At 42.6% G+C, this 23,358-nt stretch overlaps 1 protein-coding gene across 4 annotated transcripts in view; it reads right to left on the bottom strand.

Moving 5' to 3' along the window:
* Nucleotides 1–23,358, bottom strand: part of MAST4 (microtubule associated serine/threonine kinase family member 4) — a 419,070-nt gene that overhangs the window by 305,454 nt on the left and 90,258 nt on the right. For all 4 annotated transcript variants that reach the window (XM_039543759.1, XM_039543760.1, XM_039543761.1 and 1 more), the window contains exon 2: nucleotides 18,717–18,870. In XM_039543759.1, the coding sequence (XP_039399693.1) occupies nucleotides 18,717–18,870 (154 nt within the window). The remainder of the gene's footprint in view (nucleotides 1–18,716; nucleotides 18,871–23,358) is intronic.

The raw sequence follows: 23,358 nt of genomic DNA, 5'->3' as shown, positions 1-23,358 counted from the left end.
GCCCTGAGACCAAATGCCCAATATATTGAGGGAAAGAAAAACAACAACTATTACGGTTTCTAAAACTTTTAAGTATTATCTAAAATAGCTAAATTATCTAAAATAGTTTTGTATTCACAATGTCCCACATATGAGGTCTGATGCTGTATTTCACAACGTACTGGGAATAGAAACAAGTGCTATGTTTCCACTGGTAAATTTGGAATCACTCCTTTCTAGATAAGATTTAGGTCTGATAGTTTGTTATCAAACATGTCACTGATTCGGGATGGACGGTCACTATAAGGTGCAACAATTTTGACAGGAAACCCAGTATTCAGAGGAAGAGATTTTGTGGCAAGTTATTTTATTTATTTATTGAAATGGACTTTCTTTGAATCTGGTGAAAGATTTTGAATGTAGTAGAAGCCCACTCAATGGTGGCAGATTAGAATTTAAAAATATCACCTCTACATACACAGAAAATTCCCCACAAGGGAATTGTCTGTATCTTTGTCTTCACTTTTTAAAATGGGCTGAAGCAGTGGTGTTGAGATGTAAATCAAGTTCAGGCTTTAAGGCAAGATTCAGTAGCACCTAAAATCTTTCAAGCCGTTTGTAATAGAAGCATCATACAAAGATTGTTTAGGATTTCCACCACCTTGGCCAAACTGAATCTGGAAATAGGACACTTCAAGTTCTGGATCAGACCAAGACAAAAAGAGGTTTGTATCTGTGGAATTTGTATCCAAATAATCCATGTCCTTCTCAACTGAAAGGGGTTCACAGTCAAGTCTCCAGTATTAGCACATCTATCTTCCACCCAAGAATTTACACAACCTGCATTCTCCTCCTCCAAGGATTGAATTGTATTTTGTTCAGATTCAAGTAAATTATCCTAATTCCAGAAATGATGTTAATCAATTCCAGGCTTATAATAAATTCCATTCTTGCCCTTCCAATATCTGAAAGGGACTTTCTTAACAATCAAAGATGCATACATTTGTTCCAATGGAACAGCACATGTTAAAACACATCTGGTAAAAGGAAGTCCTGTTTAAATTTTGATTAAATTGTTTCCAAATAGTTTTGAAACTTATCAAAATTTTATGACACAAAATCTATAAAATATTTGCTGTAGGCTCTGATGCCTTCCAAACACCTCCAGCATGTTGTTTGGTTTTTTGGTTTTTTGTTTTTGTTTTTGTTTTTTTAAGGTAAGCAAACCACCACCATGTTTTAAATGTGTGCCTGGATTGGCCTCCGCAGCACTGCTTTGTGGCCAGTTGTGTCACTAATCAGTCTTCAGGGCTTCGGTAGTCAGCAGTCATTCCAACACAGTCAGGTGTTATGGTGATTTAACCAAAACAGCTACATCATGCCAAAGTTTCACTCCTTCTGGGGTATCCAAGCTCCAAAACAAATGTACCAAAATCAAAGGAGAGTTGTCGCCTCCCAGTTTGGAGCTGGACCCAGCTCTTCTACTCAGAAACAGTCTTTTCTAATTAACACTCGTCAGGGCTCCCTGATTCAGACCTACCTGCCACCCTCCCTCCCCACCCCACCCCCAGAAGCCCTAACAGGCTGTAATCTGACTTAGATTCCTGGCTCCAGCCAGGCTTCTTTCATAGGATGAGAACTGGAGATCTACTCCCCTTCTTGGTCAGCCACCAATTGACCTGGGTTCTCCCTTTTAACGCCACCCTCCAGAAACACCTACAGAAAATGTATCAAGGTGGGGCTGATTGAACTCACTAGCTGTTATCCCTTCTTAGGCAGTGGGGGGTTGGTACACCCCATCACAGTTGCTTTTAAAATAACTTCAGTATTGAAAGTGTCTGCAGCAATATCATTATTACCCTGCCTGTATGTGGCAGTGATGTCTAAACGATGTAAAACCACAGCCCAAAGCTATCATTTACAACTCTGCTTCCCCATCCTAACTGTACTGAAATACAAGTCAGCAGAATAAATGGTTAGAGATGTCTAAACTCGGAGAAATGACAGATCTGGATGAATACTGCTGGCAAAATATATGGAAGGAAACAGCAAATAGATCCCATTTTCCAAACAGCTTTACAGCTTTGGTGCAACTGCTAAAATTGCACTGTGTTTATCCATTCTACTACAAATCCCTACCACAGACACCCCTGTTTCTGCCCTCCTCCCTCAAAATTTTTCCTTACCCACAAGAACACTAGGAGAATGTTACGGTCATGATTCTGATACAACAATGATGGGTATGACAGTAATACCTAGATTTGGGGATCAAAGCAAGAATGGAAAGGAACAGTTTAGGCAGAATACCACAATATCCCCTGCCAAGACCTACACATGAATTTTATGACACAAAAACTATAAAATAATTTGCCATAGGCTCTGATGCCTTCCAGCATTAAAGTTAAGGATGAAGATGGTTCCATTTATTTTAAATAAATAAATTCAAATTAGCAAAGATAAAATGTTGCAGAAGCATCTTAATTTCTCCACAGAAAAGATAACTTTTGGCTGCAACATTCTGACCACCATCAGACTATATCAGACTGTGCAATAAATTGTGCTTGGTGTGTATTTTTGTTCTACTTTTATAGCCTTAGCAACGTTCACAGTTACTCAGTTCAACTTCCATTAAAAAAATCCTTGAAATTCTGCTGTCAGTTTTCTTGAATCACAATTCTCCACTAACTCCTGGTTTTGGGTCACTGACCTCATGGGAATTACAAAAGGAGATGGGGATTATATCTTCTCCCATATGGCTAGCAAATCAAAATATAGCTTCTGCTGTTTGAGGACATTTATGAATGACAAGAGCAGTGTTTAGGGCTCTTTAGTACTGTACCACTTCTCAATCTTCTAGATTGGCTCCACAGCCAGACCTATGTTGCCCGCAGGTACAAAATATTATAACATGAAGCTTAAAATGTGATGAATGGCTACATACATCTGGTAGCTGTGTATGAGGAACCAATAATAAAATAGCCTCTCACCTTTGCTTTTGTTCGAGGACTCCAACATCATTTATGGATTATTAGTCTTTCAGTTAGTGGCTAACAAAAAAAAAATCCCAAAAATGTTTCTCAGACATGAGTTAAACAGATATGAAAAAGAAGAGGTTACTCACCCTGTGCAGTAACTGTGGTTCTTCAAGATGTCTCTCCCTACGGAGATGTGCTCCACTATAGGTGACCACCAAGCAGCATCCTCTAAGGGCAAGGGGAGGGTGCTTCGGGGTCAAGTCCAAAATTGAAGCAAGCACACCAGAGCCAAACATGGTATCAGAAGTTGAGTCATGGGTTACTTTTTCTGAACATTATGCAATGTGTGTAGGAAATCCAAGTCATGGCTCTACATACAGTAATGAAAACATTCTTCAGAAAGGCTATAAAAGAGATCTCATCAAATGGGTCCACACTCTCGAAGGAGGTCGGAGACCCTTACATTGAGAACAAGTAATGCAGTCCAATATACTTCCAGAGAGTCTTTGCTTGGAAACTGTCAATCCTTTAGATCAGTCTGCAATAGACACAATCTGGGAGACTTTCTAAATGGTTTAGTCCTGTCAAGATAAAAAGCTAAAGCCCATCTGACATTGAGTGTGAACATCCTCTTTACTCAGTATGGTTTAAGGAAGAAAACTGTGAGATGAACAGGCTGGTTAATGTGGAAAGCAGAGGATACGTTTGGTAAAAAAATTGGGATGTGGTCATAATGTGACTTTGTCCTTGAAAAACACTGTGAAAGACCAGTATGACATAAGAGCCCCTATATCCCTAAATTGTCAAGCAGAAGTAATGGCTACCAGAAATGCTGTTTTCATCAATAAATGGAGGAAAGAGCAGATAACCACAGGTTCAAATGGTAGGCTTGTGGCATCTAAGATCAAGTTGAGGTCCAAGTCAGGGTAGGGCATTTGACTTGTGTAAAAAGATTTCTCAACCCCTTGTGGAATTTCGCTGTTGGATTGGCAAACAGGAAAAACCTCTTTGTCAGGGAGTGGAAAGTCATAATGACTGCCAAATGAACCATACTGGAACTCAGTGACAACCCCAAGTTTGTCAATTCTAGGACATTGTCTATTACGTCTGACAGCAAAGAGGAAGAGGGTAGAATGTATCTCAGGTCACACCAATGGCTGAATATTGTCCATTTTTGCAGGTAAGTGTAATAGGCATACTGTTTACTGCTGTGTAATTGTACTCATCATTTCCTTCAAATGTGTTGTTTCTAATCCTGCAAACTATCAACCAGCCATCCTCTGGGATTGGGGTGAAGAATTCTCCTGGATTCCTGAGGGAGAAAATGAGGGACAGTCTGGAGAGTGATTGGCAGCTGGATGAGGTAAGGGAACTATATCTGCCTTGGACACGTTGGGGCTACCAGAATAACCCTGGCCTTGTCTTTCCTTATCTTGCTCCGAACCTTGGTTATTAAAGTTGGAGACACCACCCACAACAGACCCAGAGTCTACCAAAGAAGAAAGGCATCTCCCAAAGACCATCCCACCTCTCAAGCAGAACTAGGAGCATTTCCTGTTTGCCACAGCCAGAAACAACTACCTATGGGGCGCCCCAGCACCAAAATACATGGTAGAGTATGAAGGAATTTACTTCCCATTCATGATCCGGAGAGAAGCGTCTACTGACAATCTGAGCACCCAGACAGTATGCTGCTGCGATGTAGATCTGATTGTGAATACACCCATTCCAGAGCCTGGCTGCTGTAACACTGAGGGAAGGTGATTTCAGTCTTCCTTGACAGTAGATATAAGACATGTATGACATGTTGTCCATCATAACATTTACACATTTGCCCTTGATCAATGGTAGAAATTGGAGCCAAGTATTGACTGCCTTGAGTTCCAGCAAGTTGATATGTAGAGTGGCCCTGAGGTGATCATCTGCCTTGGGCAGTGAGAGTGTCTAGAGGTGCTCCCATCCTAATGGGGATGATCTGTTTTTATTACTACAGTTGGGGAAGGCTGAGGAAAGAGAGTCTCCTGCACAGATGTTGTAAGGGGCTTTCCACCAATCCAGGGACTCCTTCATGAATGTGGGCATCAAGAGTAGCTTGTTTAGACTTTGCCTGCTTGGGGAATAAGCAGTCCTGAGCTACCCTTGGAGGCAGCACATTTGCAGTCTTGTGTGGCCTATCACAAAAGTACCAGCTGCCATATGCACCAGCAGCTGGAGACAGTTCTTTACCAATGTCTAAGTGCTGACCTGGACTGTATTGACTAAACTGGCTAGCATTATAAATCCATGAATAGGGAGGTAGGCTCTGGATGATATTTCATCAAGGTAAGAGCCTATGAATTCCAGTCTTTGTACTGGGGCCAATGTGGATTTTTGAGCGTTCAATTGTAGATCCCGCCTGAGGAAGAGATTTATGGCCTTCTGTTTAGCCACCGAGGTCTCTGTGTAAGAGCCCCCCTTTGGCAGCCAATCATGGAGGTAAAGGAATATCAAGATCCCTTCTCTGGGAAGGCAAGCTGCTACCACTAACAAGCTTTGGAAAAAAAAGACTCTGGGAGCAGAGGAGAGGCCAAATGGAAACACTCAGTATTGAAAGTGGTTCTGACCTAGGGTGAAAGTGAAAATCTTCTGCGGGAGCGGTGGATCGCTATATGGAAATACACATCCTGAAGGTCAAGGACTGAGAACCACTCCCCTTTGTCCAGTGATGGAATTATTGCTGCAAGTGTTACCATTTTAAACATTTGTACCTTCACAAAGTTGTTGAGTAGCCTTAGATCCAGGATGGGTTGCCAAGCACCATTCTTTTTTGGAACTAGGAATTAGCTGGAGTAAACCCCCTTCCTTGTGTGTTGCACAGGAGCTGGTTCTATAGCACCCATGTGTAGGAGAGAGCCTATTTCTTGCTTTAGAAAGTGTTCATAATAGGGGTCCCTGAAGAGGGACAGAGAAGGGAGCCTGGATGGCAGGAGCGGGGGAAAAAAATCAACAGCATATCACTTGAATATGATCTCCAAAACCCACTTTTCCATAGTGATAAGTTCTCAAGCCTGCTGAATGTGATGGAAGTGGTCACCAAAGCAAGGAAGGCACAGGAATCATTGCAGCTGGCCTGCAGGGGGATGGTAATTCAGAACCTCAACCACCCTCCCAAAAATGGTGCTTAGAACATAAAGGTTGCAAACTCAAGGCCTAGGAGGAAGATGATGTCTTCCTCTGGAACCTTTGCCTCTTACGCTGGGGTTCATACAGTCTCTGGGGATCGGAGGTGAGGTGGGGTGAAATCTCTAAGCTCTTTCAGACTTACTATATTTCCTATATGTGCAGGTGTGTAAATTCCCAGAGAATGCAGGTTGGCCCTGGAATCCTTCAATGTGTGCAGAGACTCACCCGTATTTCCCAGAAACAGTTTGGAGCTGTCAAAGGGAAGGTCCTCAATAGTGTTCTGGACTTCCCTCAGGAACACTGACTGCTGAAGCCAGGAGGCTCTCCTCATAACTGCCACTCGTTCCATCTCTATGGTGGTAGTGTCAGCAGCATCCAGAGAGGCTTGTTCTGGCAAGAAGCTGGCCTTCTGCAAAGATCACCTGAAGCTGTTCCCTGTGCTCAGATGGGAAAAATAAATAAAATGAATAAAAAAATATCAACTTCCAGTAGTTCATCTGATTGTATTTTGTCATCAATCCCTGATAAATGGCGATTCTGAACTGCAGAGTGACGGACGAATATAACTTTCAGCCAAACAGATAGAGGCACTTCTGGTCTTTATCATAGGGTGCTAATTTAGCACAGTACTGCCTTCCACATTCATTAACCACTTCAACAACTAAAGAGTTGAGAGAGGGATGCGAGAAGAAAAATTCTGAGTCCTTAGAAGGAACACAGTATTTCTTATCTGCTCTATTACACATGGACGGTACTGTAATCAAGGTATACCAGATTAATTTTGCTGGATCTAGCAGAGCCTTGCCAATACGTAATGTGATCCAGGCAGAGGACACTGCATGCAGGATGTCAAGCGGTTTATGTTGTGACTCCTTAACCTCCTCCAGAGAAATCCATGAGGAGTTCGCTGTCCTCTTAATGAGGTCCTGGAACTGCTTGAAGTCATCAGCCAATGATGGAGGAAGTGGCATAACCACTTCATCTGGGGACAAAGAAGAAATATAGGTTGGTGGGGTGACCTCTTCATCTGTCCTCACATCCCATTCCTTGAAGGTCTCTTCCAGTGGTTGCGGCCTTCTAGAGAGGGAGGAGGATGGGGATTGTTATTCCTTATAGTGGGTGATACTAGATACCTGAAAATTGTTGATAAGCCACCCAGAGGTCCCAATAAGGCCACGGAGGGGGTGCACATGGTATAGGTGGGAGCACCCAAAGGTGTTCATATGATCGACATGAGGTCTGCAAGTGTGTCTGATGAGCACACTCAGTTTCCCCAGAAGTCTCCCAAAAATACCCTGACGACAATGAAGAGGAAATCCCTGAACTGAGATTTGAGAGACAGAGTCCTCAAATATCCTCCTCTTCCACATCACTCTGTAGCACGAGAGTGCCAAAAGAAACAGAAGGCAAGTCTGTCAGTACTGGATGGATGTCTGGAGACCTGGAGGTCCTCCATACTGAGAACTGGTTGGTACCAAACAACAGTGAGTCATCCGATGAAGTGGGTATTCACCCACGAAAGCTCATGCTCCAAAACGTCTGTTAGTCTATAAGGTGCCACAAGACTCTTTGCTGCTTTTACAGATCCAGACTAACACGGCTACCCCTCTGATACCTAACAGTGAGTCAGGCTTTTCAGACACCACAAGGTCTCAAGGAAATCTAAACTCCTATGGAAGCGAGAGAGTTGTCAGTACCGTGGCAGCAGACTGGTCAGAGGTGATCATGGTGGAGGAAGCTGACAATACTGTAGACGTACTGGACACTCCTCGAAACATGCAAGTGTCAGACTGGTCATCTTTGGTTCTGAGTGAGAAGAGGTAGACCTCTTCTTGCCACTTCGATCTCTGACATCACCAATGATCTGTCAGAGCCCAAAAACTTAGAGTCTTTGGGTTAGTGACTCCCTCAGTACCTGAGGAAACTGCAGCCAGGTTGGTGACTGGTGGGTGCTGAAATAGCTGATTCATTCAGCAACCCTGCTTTTTTTGAGGTAGATTCTCTGCCTGGAGGGCTTGAGGTCCATACTTCAGAGACTTTATGAGAGGATTCTTGGCTCTTACTCTTAGATGCCCTAGGAGAGTGTGACACTGAAGTGGTTGAGGGGCTGACATTTTCAGTGACCAGTGTAAAGGGAGGGTCTTCTGGCCTGCATCAGAAGCCAGGCAGAGAGAGCTCTCCATCATGAGGAGAGAGAGTTTCATCTCCCAGTTCTTTCTGGCCCTAGATTTTAACACCAGACAAAAGTCGGACTCTCACATCCCCCAGAAGTGCGAGACAACAGATATATTAGTGGTGCCAGTCACTCACCAAGATAGCCTCCGAGCAGCATTTAAAACCAGGAGAACTGGGTATGCCCTCCCAGCAATATAAGTCTCCAGGAGGGGAGAAACTACTACAAGGACAATGGTCCATAAAACAAGAAAAAAAAACTGCTATGTAAATTTTAAGATTTTTTTAAGCTAAAACTACTATCACCACTACTCTAATAGTAAGTATAACTAGAAGAAACTAAACTGCTTAGTATACTAAGAGAGGGATCACATTTGAGGTAAGCTCAACTGAGACTCTGCTAAGGCTCCGTGTTAGGTCAAGGTGGTTGAGAAGGAATTGAAGGTGATTTGCCCACGCAGTGCTATATAGCCACGGTGAAGGGCACAAGGGCTGAGTGGGACACGTGTGGGTTGAACACGCATTGCTATCTAAAAATCTCTTAAAGGTGCATGTGCACCTGGAGTGAAGCACCCCTGGGGACACTACCGGAAGAAGCAGCAGAATTTTAGACAGACATTCTCAATTAGTCAGATTTCGTTTGCATGGCATCACCTTACCACTTTCAAGTAATCTACAGAGTCCTCCAGGAAACAATGTAAATGAGATCTTGGTTTCTAATAAAAAAACAGAGAGAGGGGGAGGATTTAAATATATAAAGATGGCCTGAAAGTTATCATAAAGCAGCTAAAAGGGGTTTAAACCCCATTCTTCCCCACCTTTTGCAAGTCATGTTTAGTAAGAACCCTTTGTTATTAGATGATAATCAGATATTCTGCTGGTGCTGCTTTAGTATGCTTTGATCTCAATAGTAAACTTCAAGCCTTTTGTTGACACAAGCACAATTAAGCAGCAATGGAGGAGTTAAAAGCAAAATAATGAGACAGGCATACAGTTTCTTCTGCTCTAATTTCTGATCATCTGATGCAGGATTCAGACATACTAATGTCAAAGAACGGGATGATTATCTAGCTAGGGGCACACAGGAAAATAAATTTATCCCTGACTATAAGGGCTGATTAAAGACCTGAATGACAACTGAAAGCGACAATGACAAACGCAAGCTAACATCACCTCAGTCATTAGTGCATCAAAAACACTTTCTAAAATTATAAATATTTATACTTCATGGCAGAATGTATTTACTTTGTCTGCATACAGCTTTTTAAATATTGCAGACATAAAATCAGATTTATTTTCAGTTTGTCATCACATAACAGGTAAAATTCCTTCGACCTCTTCCCTCTCTGCTGCTACTGGAAACAGTTCAACACAAACTAACAGAGTGCCTTAGTAAGTGCCTGACAGTTCTTGGAATGGGTTTCTGGGTTGTGGTTTGCCTTGCTACTGAATCTTCTCTCCCTTTACAACTGAATGCTTGTACTCTCTGAAAGGGAGTCTGTCATCTTCTCTCTGCAGCTGGATAAATGATACCCCTCCAGCTACTGTCAGGGAGCGCTGACTGAAAATGTGAAAAAAGGACACAGACTAACCTGAACAAACATCTAGGTCTGCACTCATTCAGTGCCTTAGTAAGGTGAAAGTCATTTGGGATATGCCCTTGCTCAAGCACGTATGGAATGGAAAAAACCCTACATTGATGTCTAAAAAACCAAAACACAAGATAAAAGTTTCCAGTCAAACTCAAGTCTTGTTTAGTTCGCAAACAGATTACTCTGCCTTCCATGCATCATGCCCAGTAATTAAGACTGTGCAAGCCTACTTCTGGCTCCAGAAAAACATGGTAAAAATGTTGTCACTGAAGTTTCTGACATATTGGAAATCATGATTACTGGGCTCTATTCCTGGCTCTGGCAGAGTTTGATCTAGTGGGTAGAAGAATAGTTCAGGACAGCATAGCCACGCACATTGATAGCCGCACTGCCTTTTAAAATGAATGTGCCAAAAAGAACAAGCCGCAGGTCGTATCAGAGAGCTGAGCTCTCTGATGTCACTTCTCACAACCTCTCAGTTACCTATTTGTAAAGTGAATCAATGACAGTTGCCTGCCTACTTGGTAGCAATATAACAACCAGGCCAACAGCAGAGAGCTGTGAACGGCACAGATATATTAAACACCTACCAGTAGAAGTACCATCAGAAACCATAATCTTCTATCTCCCAGTTCCATGCACCTTCACAGAGGCCAAAGACTATTTGGAGAGAGTTTCTCTCTAATGAGAGATTTTGCCTAATGAGGCATGAAAAAGCTTGCAAGATGCATAAGTGTCACACAAAATGAAGCTATACTTGGCAGGTTTGATTTACCCATTTCTAAAATTCATGCTTTTCATTCCACTGGGTAATGGTGAAGCTTAATTATTGTACAATGCTTTGATATCCTTTGAAGAAAGGTGCTATAACACATGTGCCAAGTATTGTTAGTATGTAAAGAAATGTCTGCATTACTTCTCAATAATTAAGTTGCGGCTGATGTCTACCTACAGTTGATCTCACCACCATCTAAACAACGGAGAACTTGGCTAATTAAAAAAGGATAGAATTAGAATGGGTTCTCTGAAACACTGAAAGCAAAGAGCATTAAAGCTGCTAGCCAAGAAAGAAAGAGAACTTAAATGTTCTTTTTCAGCTAATAATTAGATCTTTTAACATGATATCTACTCTATATTAGGACCAATACATGAAATAATAAACTTACAAATAAAATAGCATCTAAGCAAGCAAGACAATTGCATAAGATAATATTTGAAGGAAAATGAGAAAGTTTACTCTCAAAACACTGAACATCTCCCCTCAGCATCAGTGGGGAAGAATAGCACCCACAGCTGTGTACAGCACCACAGACGTTTCTCAGTACTTGAGAAGGAACTGTGGAGTAGAAGAGATGGAGCTCTAACAGGACAGCATAGGAAGATCACTGAATTACCCACAATACAACACAGACTTTAAACCCCTGACAATGGCATGTAATTGAATCTTAAGGGTAAAGTAGAAAGGTAATGTCTCAGAGCAACTGGACAAACTGAACAAAAACATCTGTTAAATAACTTTATGATAATTCACTACGGTACATTAGCCTGATGAACAATGGACCAAGGAAGTTAAACACATCTTAGTTTGCATGTTGGGACTGGCTAGCCACATTAACCTCCATCATACTGGCACACCTATTGGGGGGGGGACAGAAATGCACTATTTTCTGCTATGAATTCCATTTAAATGTCTCTGAACACAGCAGACTATAGCCTGTAGAAGCTCTGTTGATACTAACAATCCCCAAACCCTCTGATTGTAGGGAACCCTTTGAAGTTATTGCTGCTCAGGAAAACCAGCCACTGCAGAAAAGCAGCTTTTAAATTAACCATTTTTTCCCCCTCATCAGAAACAAGTTTTAAAGCTCCAATCTCCATGCCACTGGAATTTTTAAGAAACCAATTTAAAAGCCAGGCTGTGTGGGGTTTTTTTGTTTGTTTTTAAATACATTTAGGTTCTCACTAAGACAAGGACAAAATATATTGCTTGGTCCAAAAAGAGCTGACTTTAAAAAAAAATTATTGAAAATTGGATTTTTATTTGTTTAAATATTAGTTTAAAACATTTGAGTTCACCAAAAAAATTAGTCTCCTGTGCAAGATCTGATTGACATGTTCTCCCCTGGGAATGGTGGTTAGCTTTGAGATGTTCAGGCACACAGTCCCTAGATGTAGAGTGGGAGTGAACTGGTAGCAAGGTATATTGGGGGTGGGGAGGGGAGATGATCCTTGAATTAACTTCCCCGCCACAGTATAGTGGCCATCTAAGCACTCTTTTTGGCTGAGGACAGTAAAGCAAAGGGGGAGAGCTATCTGTGTGTGCAGATCTATGATTTGCAAGGAATAAATTTCATTCCATCTCTTAAAGTAGAGAAAGTTCTATGTATTTGAATAAAGAACAGGAGTACTTGTGGCACCTTAGAGACTAACACATTTATTTGGGCATAAGCTTTCGTGGGCTACAGCCCACTCCTTTGAATGCATGGAATGGAACATATATTGAGGAGATACAGATACACATACAGAGAGCATGAAAAGGTGGGAGTTGCCCTACCAACTCTAAGAGGCCAATTAAGTAAGGAAAAAAAAAAAACTTTTGAAATGATAATCAAGATAGCCCAGTACAGACAGTTTGATAAGAAGTGTGAGAATACTTACAAGGGGAGATAGATTCAATGTTTGTAATGGTTCAGCCATTCCCAGTCCCTATTTAAACCTACCGTATATTCCGGCATATAAAATGACTTTCTATATTAAAAAACAACCCCCCAAAATCGGAAGTTGTCTCATACGCCGGGTATAACAGCGGGCGGCTGGGATTTAAAAGGCTCTGGGCTCCCCGCCGAAGCGGGCAGCCCAGAGCCCTCTGACTCCCTGCCGCGGCTGGGATTTTAAAGGCTCTGGGCTCCCCGCCGCAGCGGGCAGCCCAGACCCTCTGACTCCCCGCCGCGGCTGGGATTTAAAAGACGACCTCGGAAGGGGGGGTCATCTTACAGGGCGAGTATAGCCCAAAAACCTATATTTTAACTCTAAAATTAGGGGGTCGTCTTATACGCCCCGTCGCCCTATACGCCGGAAAATACGGTAAGGTGATTGTATCTAGTTTGCATATCAATTCCAGCTCAGCAGTTTCTCCTTGGAGTCTGTTTTTGAAGCGCGATCCTGGTACCCATAACACTCCATGAACAGCACCTGATGCACGTCAGGCAATGGAGAGCAAAAAGAGGAAGATCATGCCCTAGATGCTGAGGAATCCCAAGCTTCACAGGACAAAGGCGGAGCCAGTCCAGAGGGTGCAAGTAACCAGTTTGACTCATCCATAGCCAAAGATGAAGAGGGAACTGGTGCTGACAGCCCTGAGTATGCTCTGTCATTTCCGGTGCTGGAAGTGGTATTGACCCTGAAGTCAGCAGCAATATCAAGGTGACTGATGGAGCCACATGGAAGGCAGTGAGTGCCGAATGCTGCCACAGTAACACCGATGGCACCAACAGCAATAAAGAAGACACTGCTGAAGAAGTTCCCAGTGCTGAGGAGGTTCCTTGTGCTAATTGTGCAAGGGAAGCATCAGCAGACTCACAGTATCAACAGCCCACCCAGCCAATGGGGCTATGAATGATGCAGCCCTGGAAAAGTCCTGGGACAAATAAACACCCAGACTGACTTAGAACGTTATTCTAGTTAACATCTTTCCCTCCTGCTCTCCCCTCCTCACTGGCACTTCAATTCTTTACATCATTTTAGCAGGCGATACCTTCAACTGCTAGAACTGCAGCTTATGTTTTGTACTACTGTATTTGGAAGCTGGTATTCCAAACTGTTTCCAAACTAGTGATTTCTACTGCTGTGCTAGTGGTTCTCAGCCAAGTGGCCACTAAAAAACTGGGAATAAAGCAAGACAGTAATCAGATTTATGTGATTTTTAAAGACTACATTTCTTTCCAACTGATAAGTCTAGGCACACTTTGGTGAACCAAATGCATTCAGTACAAGTACCTTTTCCCAAGCACTGATCCTGAACCAGAAATTGAGGACTAACTTTTTTTCCCTCTAATTAAAAACTGAACAATTTCAGGCACAAGACAGTGTCAGGCCTCCTGACATGCCTCACTTTACCCGTCTCTAAAATGTGTACCCCTGATTTTTATTATTGGTATTGTGGTAGCACCTAGGAGCTCCAAATCAAGGATTATTCTAGGCACTATACACATGGAGAACAAAGAACGTCTGGCCCCAGAGACCATATAACCTAGAATATAACGAGACAACAGGTGGATACAAGTAAATGGGAGAGCACAAAGTAACACTGAAATAATCAACCCTATTTTGCAGGGCAGTTGTAAGAATGCTTGTAAATGTTTTTGATATACACTGATCCAAGTTGATTTGTGAAAGTTCAGACAGTCCTAAAAATAATGTTTAGAAATTTCTGAAGCCATAGTGATTTAGATTTAATTGATCAGCATCATGAAAGCTATTAAGATGTATGAACCATTGTAAGGGCCTAAAGCCTGTAGGCTATTCAATTCATTGAAAGTGCATTAGTAATGAAGCAGTTAAATACTATATTACTCACTGTGTTCTCAAATCCTCACTTTAAAGCTATTTATCACACACTGCGAGCAGACAAAATGTACGTCTGTTTCATTTTTGAAGGACCAACAGAAATTCAAAAACCGTGTTATAGACCAGCACATTTTCATTGGCACAGTAGGTTTGTTTCACAGCTTTGTTATGCTGACTAGCCCCTTACTCCTCTGGAAAAAGGGTAAATCTGATTCACAAATACTATTATTCTAGTTTATAGGGCAAAAAGCATCTGCTGAAATCACAACTAGCATATGGCTACCTCTAGTTTCAGAAAGCATCAGTTAAGTCAGTTGAACCAGTCTATAGAGTAGCTTTTGCCAGGAAAAGCCGGATATAATGCACACCTATACTGCAGTTAAGCTTACAAATAAATGTGGTACAAAAACATTTCTCTGTCACTAAAACCCATTAAAACATGAAAACACAATTTATATTACAAAGATCAATAAAAGAACTCCTGATGACAGAGGACTCACAAAGAACATGGTATTGTTTATACCAATGAAACTTAAATCATGTTTGTTTTAATATTCTGATGCAAGAGACTTTCCACTGTAGTAGGGTCTATCTATCTTTTCCCTCATGTAACGTAAGAGCCAATGTAGTGTTTCACATTATTTTCTATCAAGTATGTATAGATACTGTACCCTTGGAATGTTCCAGTTGCTTCTAATCTAATGATTAACATACAGTAGAACCCTGCTTATTTGTCTAATTGGATGGGGCCAGAGCAGATATTCAAAACTCAGGATAAACCGGAGAATGGGAAAATGCAATGCTGCAGCGCCATCTAATGTCTAAGGGAGAGATTGTCTGCCTATGGCCTAAGAGTCCTGGTTGCTTGGTAAATGTGAAGACACGGTTATGGGAGGGTCGGATAAATTGGGTTGTACTGTAGTCACTGCCAATTTCTGGATTCTTTTTAGGTTTGTCAGCCTCACTGGACAAAACCCAAGTTACAGGAAAAATAGCAAAAAAAAAAATGGTGTGAAAAGTAGAATAAATACTAAAATTTTAAAATGCTGGAATTGGCACCAAGAGGGAAGTACTAACTGACAGCTCAGGTCATTTTTTCAATCCATTGTGACATTAATTTTCATTATTAGCCAAAAATACCACCATTAAAATCATATATATTTAGAGGCATGCAGATTTTCATTTTACATTTTTTAATATTAATGTGACACTCATTCTCTAATCTGAATTTCATCTCTGAATTTTTGACATAACCGAACAATATGGACTTAAATGGACACAGTAAGGTTCTGAGCTGTGAGTTTATTATGGTGAGCAGTCTAGCTGAAAAGTGATGGGACAACTAACAGTAATAAGTTAAACATGTATATAAGGAGAATCAGAGCTATTTGATAAGTTAGGAAGTCAGAGGAGCTATTTTTATAATTGGAGCTATACCAATCTCTTAGAACTCATGTTACATATTTGTATGCTAGGTTGGCACTATTAAATATTTGTTCTCCATATAAGTACTTATACATTTTAATCAAGTCATCCTTTAAATTTCTCTTTGTAAGATAAATAGTGATAGACTCAGAGCTCAGTCTATCTATAAAGCATGTTTTCTAATCCTTTAATCATTCTCATGGCTCTTCTCTGAATCCTCTCCATTTTATCAACATCCTTCTTGACTTGTGGGCACCAGAACTGGACACAGTATTCCAACAGCAATCTCACCAGTGTCAATACAGAGGGAAAATAAACACTCTACTCCTACCCGAGATTCCCATGTTTCTGCATCTTTTGGGCAGAGTCGCATTGGAAGCTCATACTCATCTTATTATCCACCACCCACCCCAAATCTTTTTCAAACTCAGCGCTTCCCAGGATTTTCTATAAATATGGCCTATATTATTTTGTTCCTAGATTTCTATATTTACATTTAGCTGTATTAACAGGCATATTGTTTGCTTGCTCCAGTTTACCAAGCAATACAGCAGCAAAGAGTCTTGTGGCACCTTATAGACTAACAGACATTTGGGAGCATGAGCTTTCGTGGGTGAATACCCACTTCGTCGGATGCATGTAGTGGAAATTTCCAGGGGCAGGTATATATAAGCCAGCAAGAAGCAGGCTAGAGATAACGAGGTTAGTTCAGTCAGGGAGGATGAGGCCCTCTTCTAGCAGCTGAGGGGTGAAAACCAAGGGAGGAGAAACTGCTTTTGTAGTTGGCAAGCCATTCACAGTCTTTGTTTAATCCTGAGCTGATGGTGTCAAATTTGCAGATGAATTGAAGCTCAGCAGTTTCTCTCTGAAGTCTGGTCCTGAAGTTTTTTTGCTGCAGGATGGCCACCTTAAGATCTGCTGTTGTGTGGCCAGGGAGGTTGAAGTGTTCTCCTACAGGTTTTTGTGTATTGCCATTCCTAATATCTGATTTGTGTCCATTTATCCTTTTCCATAGAGACTGTCCAGTTTGGCCAATGTACATAGCAGAGGGGCATTGCTGGCATATGATGGCGTATATTACATTGGTGGACGTGCAGGTGAATGAGCCGGGGAGGGTGTGGCTGATCTGGTTAGGTCCTGTGATGGTGTCGCTGGTGTAGATATGTGGGCAGAGTTGGCATCGAGGTTTGTTGCATGGATAGGTTCCTGAGTTAGAGTTACTATGGTGCGGTGTGCAGTTACTGGTGAGAATATGCTTCAGGTTGGCAGGTTGTCTGTGGGCGAGGACTGGCCTGCCACCCAAGGCCTGTGAAAGTGTGGGATCATTGTCCAGGATGGGTTGTAGATCCCTGATGATGCGTTGGAGGGGTTTGAGCTGGGGACTGTATGTGATGGCCAGTGGAGTCCTGTTGGTTTCTTTCTTGGGTTTGTCTTGCGGTAGGAGGCTTCTGGGTACACGTCTGGCTCTGTTGATCTGTTTCCTTATTTCCTCGTGCGGGTATTGTAGTTTTGAGAATGCTTAATGGAGATTTTGTAGGTGTTGGTCTCTGTCTGAGGGGTTAGAGCAGATTCGGTTGTACCTCAGTGCTTGGCTGTAGACAATGGATCGTGTGGTGTGCCCGGGATGGAAGCTGGAGGCATGAAGGTAGGCATAGTGGTCGGTAGGTTTTCAGTATAAGGTAGTGTTAATGTGACCATCACTTATTTGCACCGTGGTGTCCAGGAAGTGGACCTCCCGTGTAGATTGGTCCAGGCTGAGGTTGATGGTGGGGTGGAAGCTGTTGAAATCGTGGTGGAATTTTTCCAGAGTCTCCTTCCCATGGGTCCAGATGATGAAGATGTCATCAATGTAGCATAGGTAGAGAAGGGGCGTGAGTGGACAAGCAATACAGATCACACTGAATCAGTGATCTACCCTGTTCATTATTTACCACTCTCCCAATTTGCGTTATCATCTGCAAAATTTATCACTGATCATTTTGCTTCTTCCAGGTCATTGATAAAATGCTGAACAGTATAGGGCCAAGAACCAATCCCTGCTGGATGCCTCTAGAAATGCACCCCCTTGATGACTACTCCTTGTTTACATTTTTAGAGCTACCAGTTAGCCAGTTTTTAATGCATTTATTATGTGCCACGTTAATTTTATGTCATTCTATTTTTTAATCCAAGTGTCACGCGGCCAAACACCTTACAGAAGTCTAACAATATTATAACATTATAACCTTTATTAACCAAACCTGTAATATTAAGTAAGTTTTACCAGATGTATTTCCCATGCTGATTTGCATTAACAACATTACCCTCCTTTAATTCTTTATTAATACAAACCTGTATCAGCCACTCCATCATCTGGCCCGGGGGCTATGTCAGGCTGACAGGCCTATCATTATCTGGGTCATCGTTATTAAAAAAAATTGTGCCTAGCTGGACTTGACTTTTTCATATTCATTTTGTGGACTCTAGAGCCCGATTTTCAAAAGAGCTCTGCAATCAATAGCTCCCATTTAGGCTCTTAAACAATGTTGCCAAATTTCAGAAGCATTCAGCACTCTGTAGCTTTCACTGAGAACAATTAAGAGCTACAAGGGGTTGAGCACTTTTGAAAACTCTGGCCTCTGTGTTAAGATTGCTGCTGTAGCTCAGAGAGTAACTCAGCTAATGGCTGGACCCAGTCTTTTCACACACACAAAAAAATTATTGAGGGGCTTGAAAGGGAGAAAAACACCTTAGATAAATGAGGCAAGATGTGTGTACATGGTGCTACATGGCACTGTAAGACTTTCAAGGAAATCAAGTCCAAACAGATCAACTGTGCTTTTAGTATCAGGCCTCCTATACTCACCAGTCAAAGCTCCTCCAAGGCTTCCTCTTCTAAATGGTCTTCCATCTTCACTCAGCTGTCTTTTAAATTTAAATGACTTTCCAGGGCCAGAAGAGACTTCAGGGTTGCTGGATTTCCGAAATAGCATAGATGGAGGGGATAATATATGATCAAGCTGCAAAGAAACAAAAAATGTATACTCTTTAAGGGTAGATCCCACAATAGAAAGAGACAATCAACATGAAAATCATATTTGTATGAAGATTTTTTTTAACCTCATAGTGGGTTCACAAAGTAAATTACGTTTAAAAAAATTATATATTGCTAAATGAAGCATTAAAAAAGTTAGGAAATGCCAGTATAGTTGCCTGTGTAACCTTAAGTCTGCACCCTTGTACATTAAGATGCAGTTTTTCATTATGTGATCTCACACTTTTTTCCCTGCAGGACCCCTGCCTCATTCAGGGTGGACACAAAGAGCCAAAATTAAGTCTGCATGGGCATTCATAAAACCAATATTTCATAACTTTTGAGTGGTTTGCCTAAGTAACATTCTTTTAAACAGTTTTTAACAGGTATATACTGCAACTTGAAATAAAAAGCCACCAGATGGCAGTATGTCATAAACAACATGCAACACACCACAAGTTCTAGGAAACCTATTTAAAACATCAAATAAGAACTTAAAGTTCCACTAACACCATGAGGGAAAATGTTCCATTTAAAGATTATTCTGTGTATAGTCAAATCATTTACTTCTGTTGTATTTCAAGGGAAATATGAATAATGATGTTCGTTGTTTAGGAGATTATCGCTCCTCCTATTTATTCCTACCCCAAATTACGATCCTCTGCTTGTGACAACAATTTGATTAGTGTGGAGATTTGTGCATTCTGCTATGATATTTTGTAACATCCACTCTACTTTCATTGCTTTTAATTTACATTTCTTTATCCTAACACTAGACAACTTTGGAAACATTTGATCACTTGCTAGAAGATCAGACTGAGTCCAAAGCCTGTATAGCATTCAGAACTAGAAGGGAAAAAAATACATCTTTTCAATAAAACCTTTCGTCGGAATCAATGCTCATATTTCAAAATCTCACTCCACTGCGTCAGGAGCATATGGGGGGGGGGGGGGGAAATGATTTTGTGCCAGGATTTCTTTTTTTTAATTCTGTGCAGTGCTTAGACACCATGGGGTGAAATCTTGGCCTCACTGAAGTCAATAGATAAACCTCCATCAACGTCAGCAGGACCAGGATTTCAGTTCCTATGTCATGGGACTAGGTTCAACACAAAACCTTCAGCTAGATCAGGATAAGTAATCTTACACACAAAAGAGATGCACCAGAGCAAATTAGGGATCAAAATTAAGTTTAAAATATTAATGCTCCTATTTCTAAACTTCTTTGGGGCTGGGGGTTTAAATCAGTCCTTTGGAATCTATTTTAATTAGAGATGGATCAAATTACACACACAGGGTACATCTACACTACGGGACTATTCCGAATTTGCATAAACCGGTTTTGTAAAACAGATTTTATAAAATCGATTGCGCGCGGCCACACTAAGCACATTAATTCAGTGGTGTGCGTCCGCGGTCCGAGGCTAGCGTCAGCTTCTGGAGCGTTGCACTGTGGGTAGCTATTCCCTAGCTATCCCATAGTTCCCGCAGCCTCCCCCGCCGCCCCTTGGAACTTCCGGGTTGAGATCCCAGTGCCTGATGGGGCAAAAATCATTGTCGCGGGTGGTTCTGGGTAAATGTCGTTAGTCACTCCTTCCTCTGGGAAAGCAACGGCAGACGAGCATTTCGCGCCTTTTTCCCCTGGATTGCCCTGGCAGATGCCATAGCATGGCAATCATGGAGCTTGTTTTGCCTTTTGTGACTCTCACCGTATGTGTACTAGATGCCGCTCACAGAGGCGATTCAGCAGCGCTACACAGCAGCATGCTTTTGCTTTTGCATGACAGCAGAGATGGTTACCAGCCATATTCCACCATCCAAACCCTTCCATAAATTGGAACTAAGATGATCATGGCTACCAGTCCTTTTGTACCATTTGCTGCTGTCATAAGTGCCCCTGGCTGCTCTTAGCCAGGGGCGCAAAAGCCAAAATTGGGAATGACTCCCTGAGTCAATCCCTCCTTTTTGGTATCTAAAAATAGAATCAGTCCTGCCTAGAATATAGGCAAGTGTACTAGAGAACCACTGTATCATAGAACCAGAGAGCACAGCTGCTCTGTGTCAGATCCTGCAGAAATTATGATCTGTATGCGATTCACTGGGGGTGCTCCTGTAACACCACCACCTGTTCATTCCGTTCTTACCCCAGCCTTCCTGGGCTACCATACCATTGTCCCCCCACTTGTGTGATGAAGTAATAAAGAATGCAGGAATAAGACACAGTGACTTGTTAGTGAGAAATGAGTGGAAGGCAGCCTCCAGCTGCTATGATAGTCCAGACAGGACATTAAGCAGTGTGTAGGAGAGAAGCCCAGCATCCCTCTGTTAGTCCAGGGGCAACTGAATCTTTTCTTTACACATGAAGGGTGGGGGCTGATGGAGCTCAGCCCCCTGTTGCTATGATGACGATGGTTACCAGCCATATTGCACCATCCACCACCAGAAAAAATTAGGGCCAGGCGCCCTTGATCGACCTGACGGATGCTAGTCAGCATGGTTACTGCCCCATGTGCCAATAGGCTGATGACAAGGACGGTTACCAGTCCTTCTGTACCATCAGCCACCCATGGCAAGGGGGGAGTGATGATGTTGGTGTTGACGGCTGCAGCATCGTGTCTATCTGCAGCATTCAGTAAAGATAGGGAGACATGTAAAAGAGTCAGAGGATTGTTTTCCCTTTCGCTTCTGGGGGTGTGTGTGGGGGGGTGAGTAGATTGCCAAGCTATGCCCTGACCCACCGCGGACACTGTGTTTGACCCTAGAAGCATTTGGAGCTCAGCCAAGAATGCAAATACTTTTTGGAGGCTGCAGGAACTGTGGGATAGCTTCAGTCCTCCAGTCCATGAGCGTCCATTTGATTCTTTGGCTTTCCGTTACGCTTGTCACGCTGCAGTGCGCTGAGTCCCTGCTATGGCGTCTGTCTGGAGATTTTTAAAAAAGGATTCTGAATTTCATCTTCTGTAACGGAGCGCTGATAGAACGGATTTGCCTGCCCTTACAGCGATCACATCCGCATGGTCCGTGCTGGAGCTCTTTTTTTATTTTGATTTCGGACTGCATCGCCACCCGTGCTGATCGGAGCTCCACGCTGGGCAAACAGGAAATATTCAAAAGTTCGCGGGGCTTTTCCTGTCTACCTGACCACTGCATCCGAGTTCAGATTGCAGTCCAGAGCGGTCACTGGTGCACTGTGGGATAGCTCCTGGAGACCAATGCCGTCGATCAGCATCCACACTAACCCTAATCCGATATGTTAATACCGATACTAGCGTTACTCCTCTCGTTAGGGAGGAGTACAGAAACCGGTTTAAAGAGCCATTAAAATCGATATAAGGTGCCTCCTAGTGTGGACGGTTGTGGCGTTAAATCGGTTTTACGCTCCTAAAACCGGTTTAAACGCCTAGTGTAGACCAGGCTACACACACACACAGGGTACGTCTACACTACGGGATTATTCCGAATTTACATAAACCGGTTTAACAAAACAGATTGTATAAAATCGAGTGTGCGCGGCCACACTAAACACATTAAATCAGTGGTGTGCGTCCACGGTCCAAGGCTAGCGTCGATTTCTGGAGCATTGCACTGTGGGTAGCTATTCCGTAGCTATCCCATAGTTCCCGCAGCCTCCCCCGCCCCTTGGAATTTCCGGGTTGAGATCCCAGTGCCTGATGCGGCAAAAATCATTGTCGCGGGTGGTTCTGGGTAAATGTCGTCAGTCACTCCTTCCGCTGGGAAAGCAACGGCAGACAAGCATTTCGTGCCTTTTTTCCCTGGATTGCCCTGGCAGATGCCATAGCATGGCAATCATGGAGCCTGTTTAGCCTTTTGTGACTGTCACCGTATGTGTACTAGATGCCGCTCACAGAGGCGATTCAGCAGCGCTACACAGCAGCATGCTTTTGCTTTTGCATGATAGCAGAGATGGTTACCAGCCATATTGTACAATCTACCATGCCATAAATTGGTAATAAGATGATCGTGGCTACCAGTCCTTTTGCACTGCACCATCTGTTGCTGTCATAAGTGCCCCTGGCTGCTCTTAGCCAGGGGCGCAAAAGCCAAAATTGGGAATGACTCCCTGAGTCAATCCCTCCTTTTTGGTATCTAAAAATAGAATCAGTCCTGCCTAGAATATGGGCAAGTGTACTAGAGAACCACTGTATCATAGAACCAGAGAGCACAGCTGCTCTGTGTCAGATCCTGCAGAAATTATGAGCTGTATGCTATTCACAGGGGGTGCTCCTGCAACAACCCCACCTGTTGATTCCGTTCTTCCCCCAGCCTTCCTGGGCTACTGTAGCATTGTCCCCCCACTTGTGTGATGAAGTAATAAAGAATGCAGGAATAAGACACAGTGACTTGTTAGTGAGAAATGAGTGGAAGGCAGCCTCCAGCTGCTATGATAGTCCAGACAGGACAGTAAGGAGCGTGGAGGAGAGGAGCCCAGCATCCCTCTGTTAGTCCAGGGGCA

Source organism: Mauremys reevesii, linkage group 6 (genome assembly GCF_016161935.1).
Source record: "Mauremys reevesii isolate NIE-2019 linkage group 6, ASM1616193v1, whole genome shotgun sequence".
In the NCBI taxonomy this organism is placed as follows: domain Eukaryota; kingdom Metazoa; phylum Chordata; order Testudines; family Geoemydidae; genus Mauremys; species Mauremys reevesii.
This window is presented reverse-complemented; position numbering and strand designations above follow the sequence as displayed.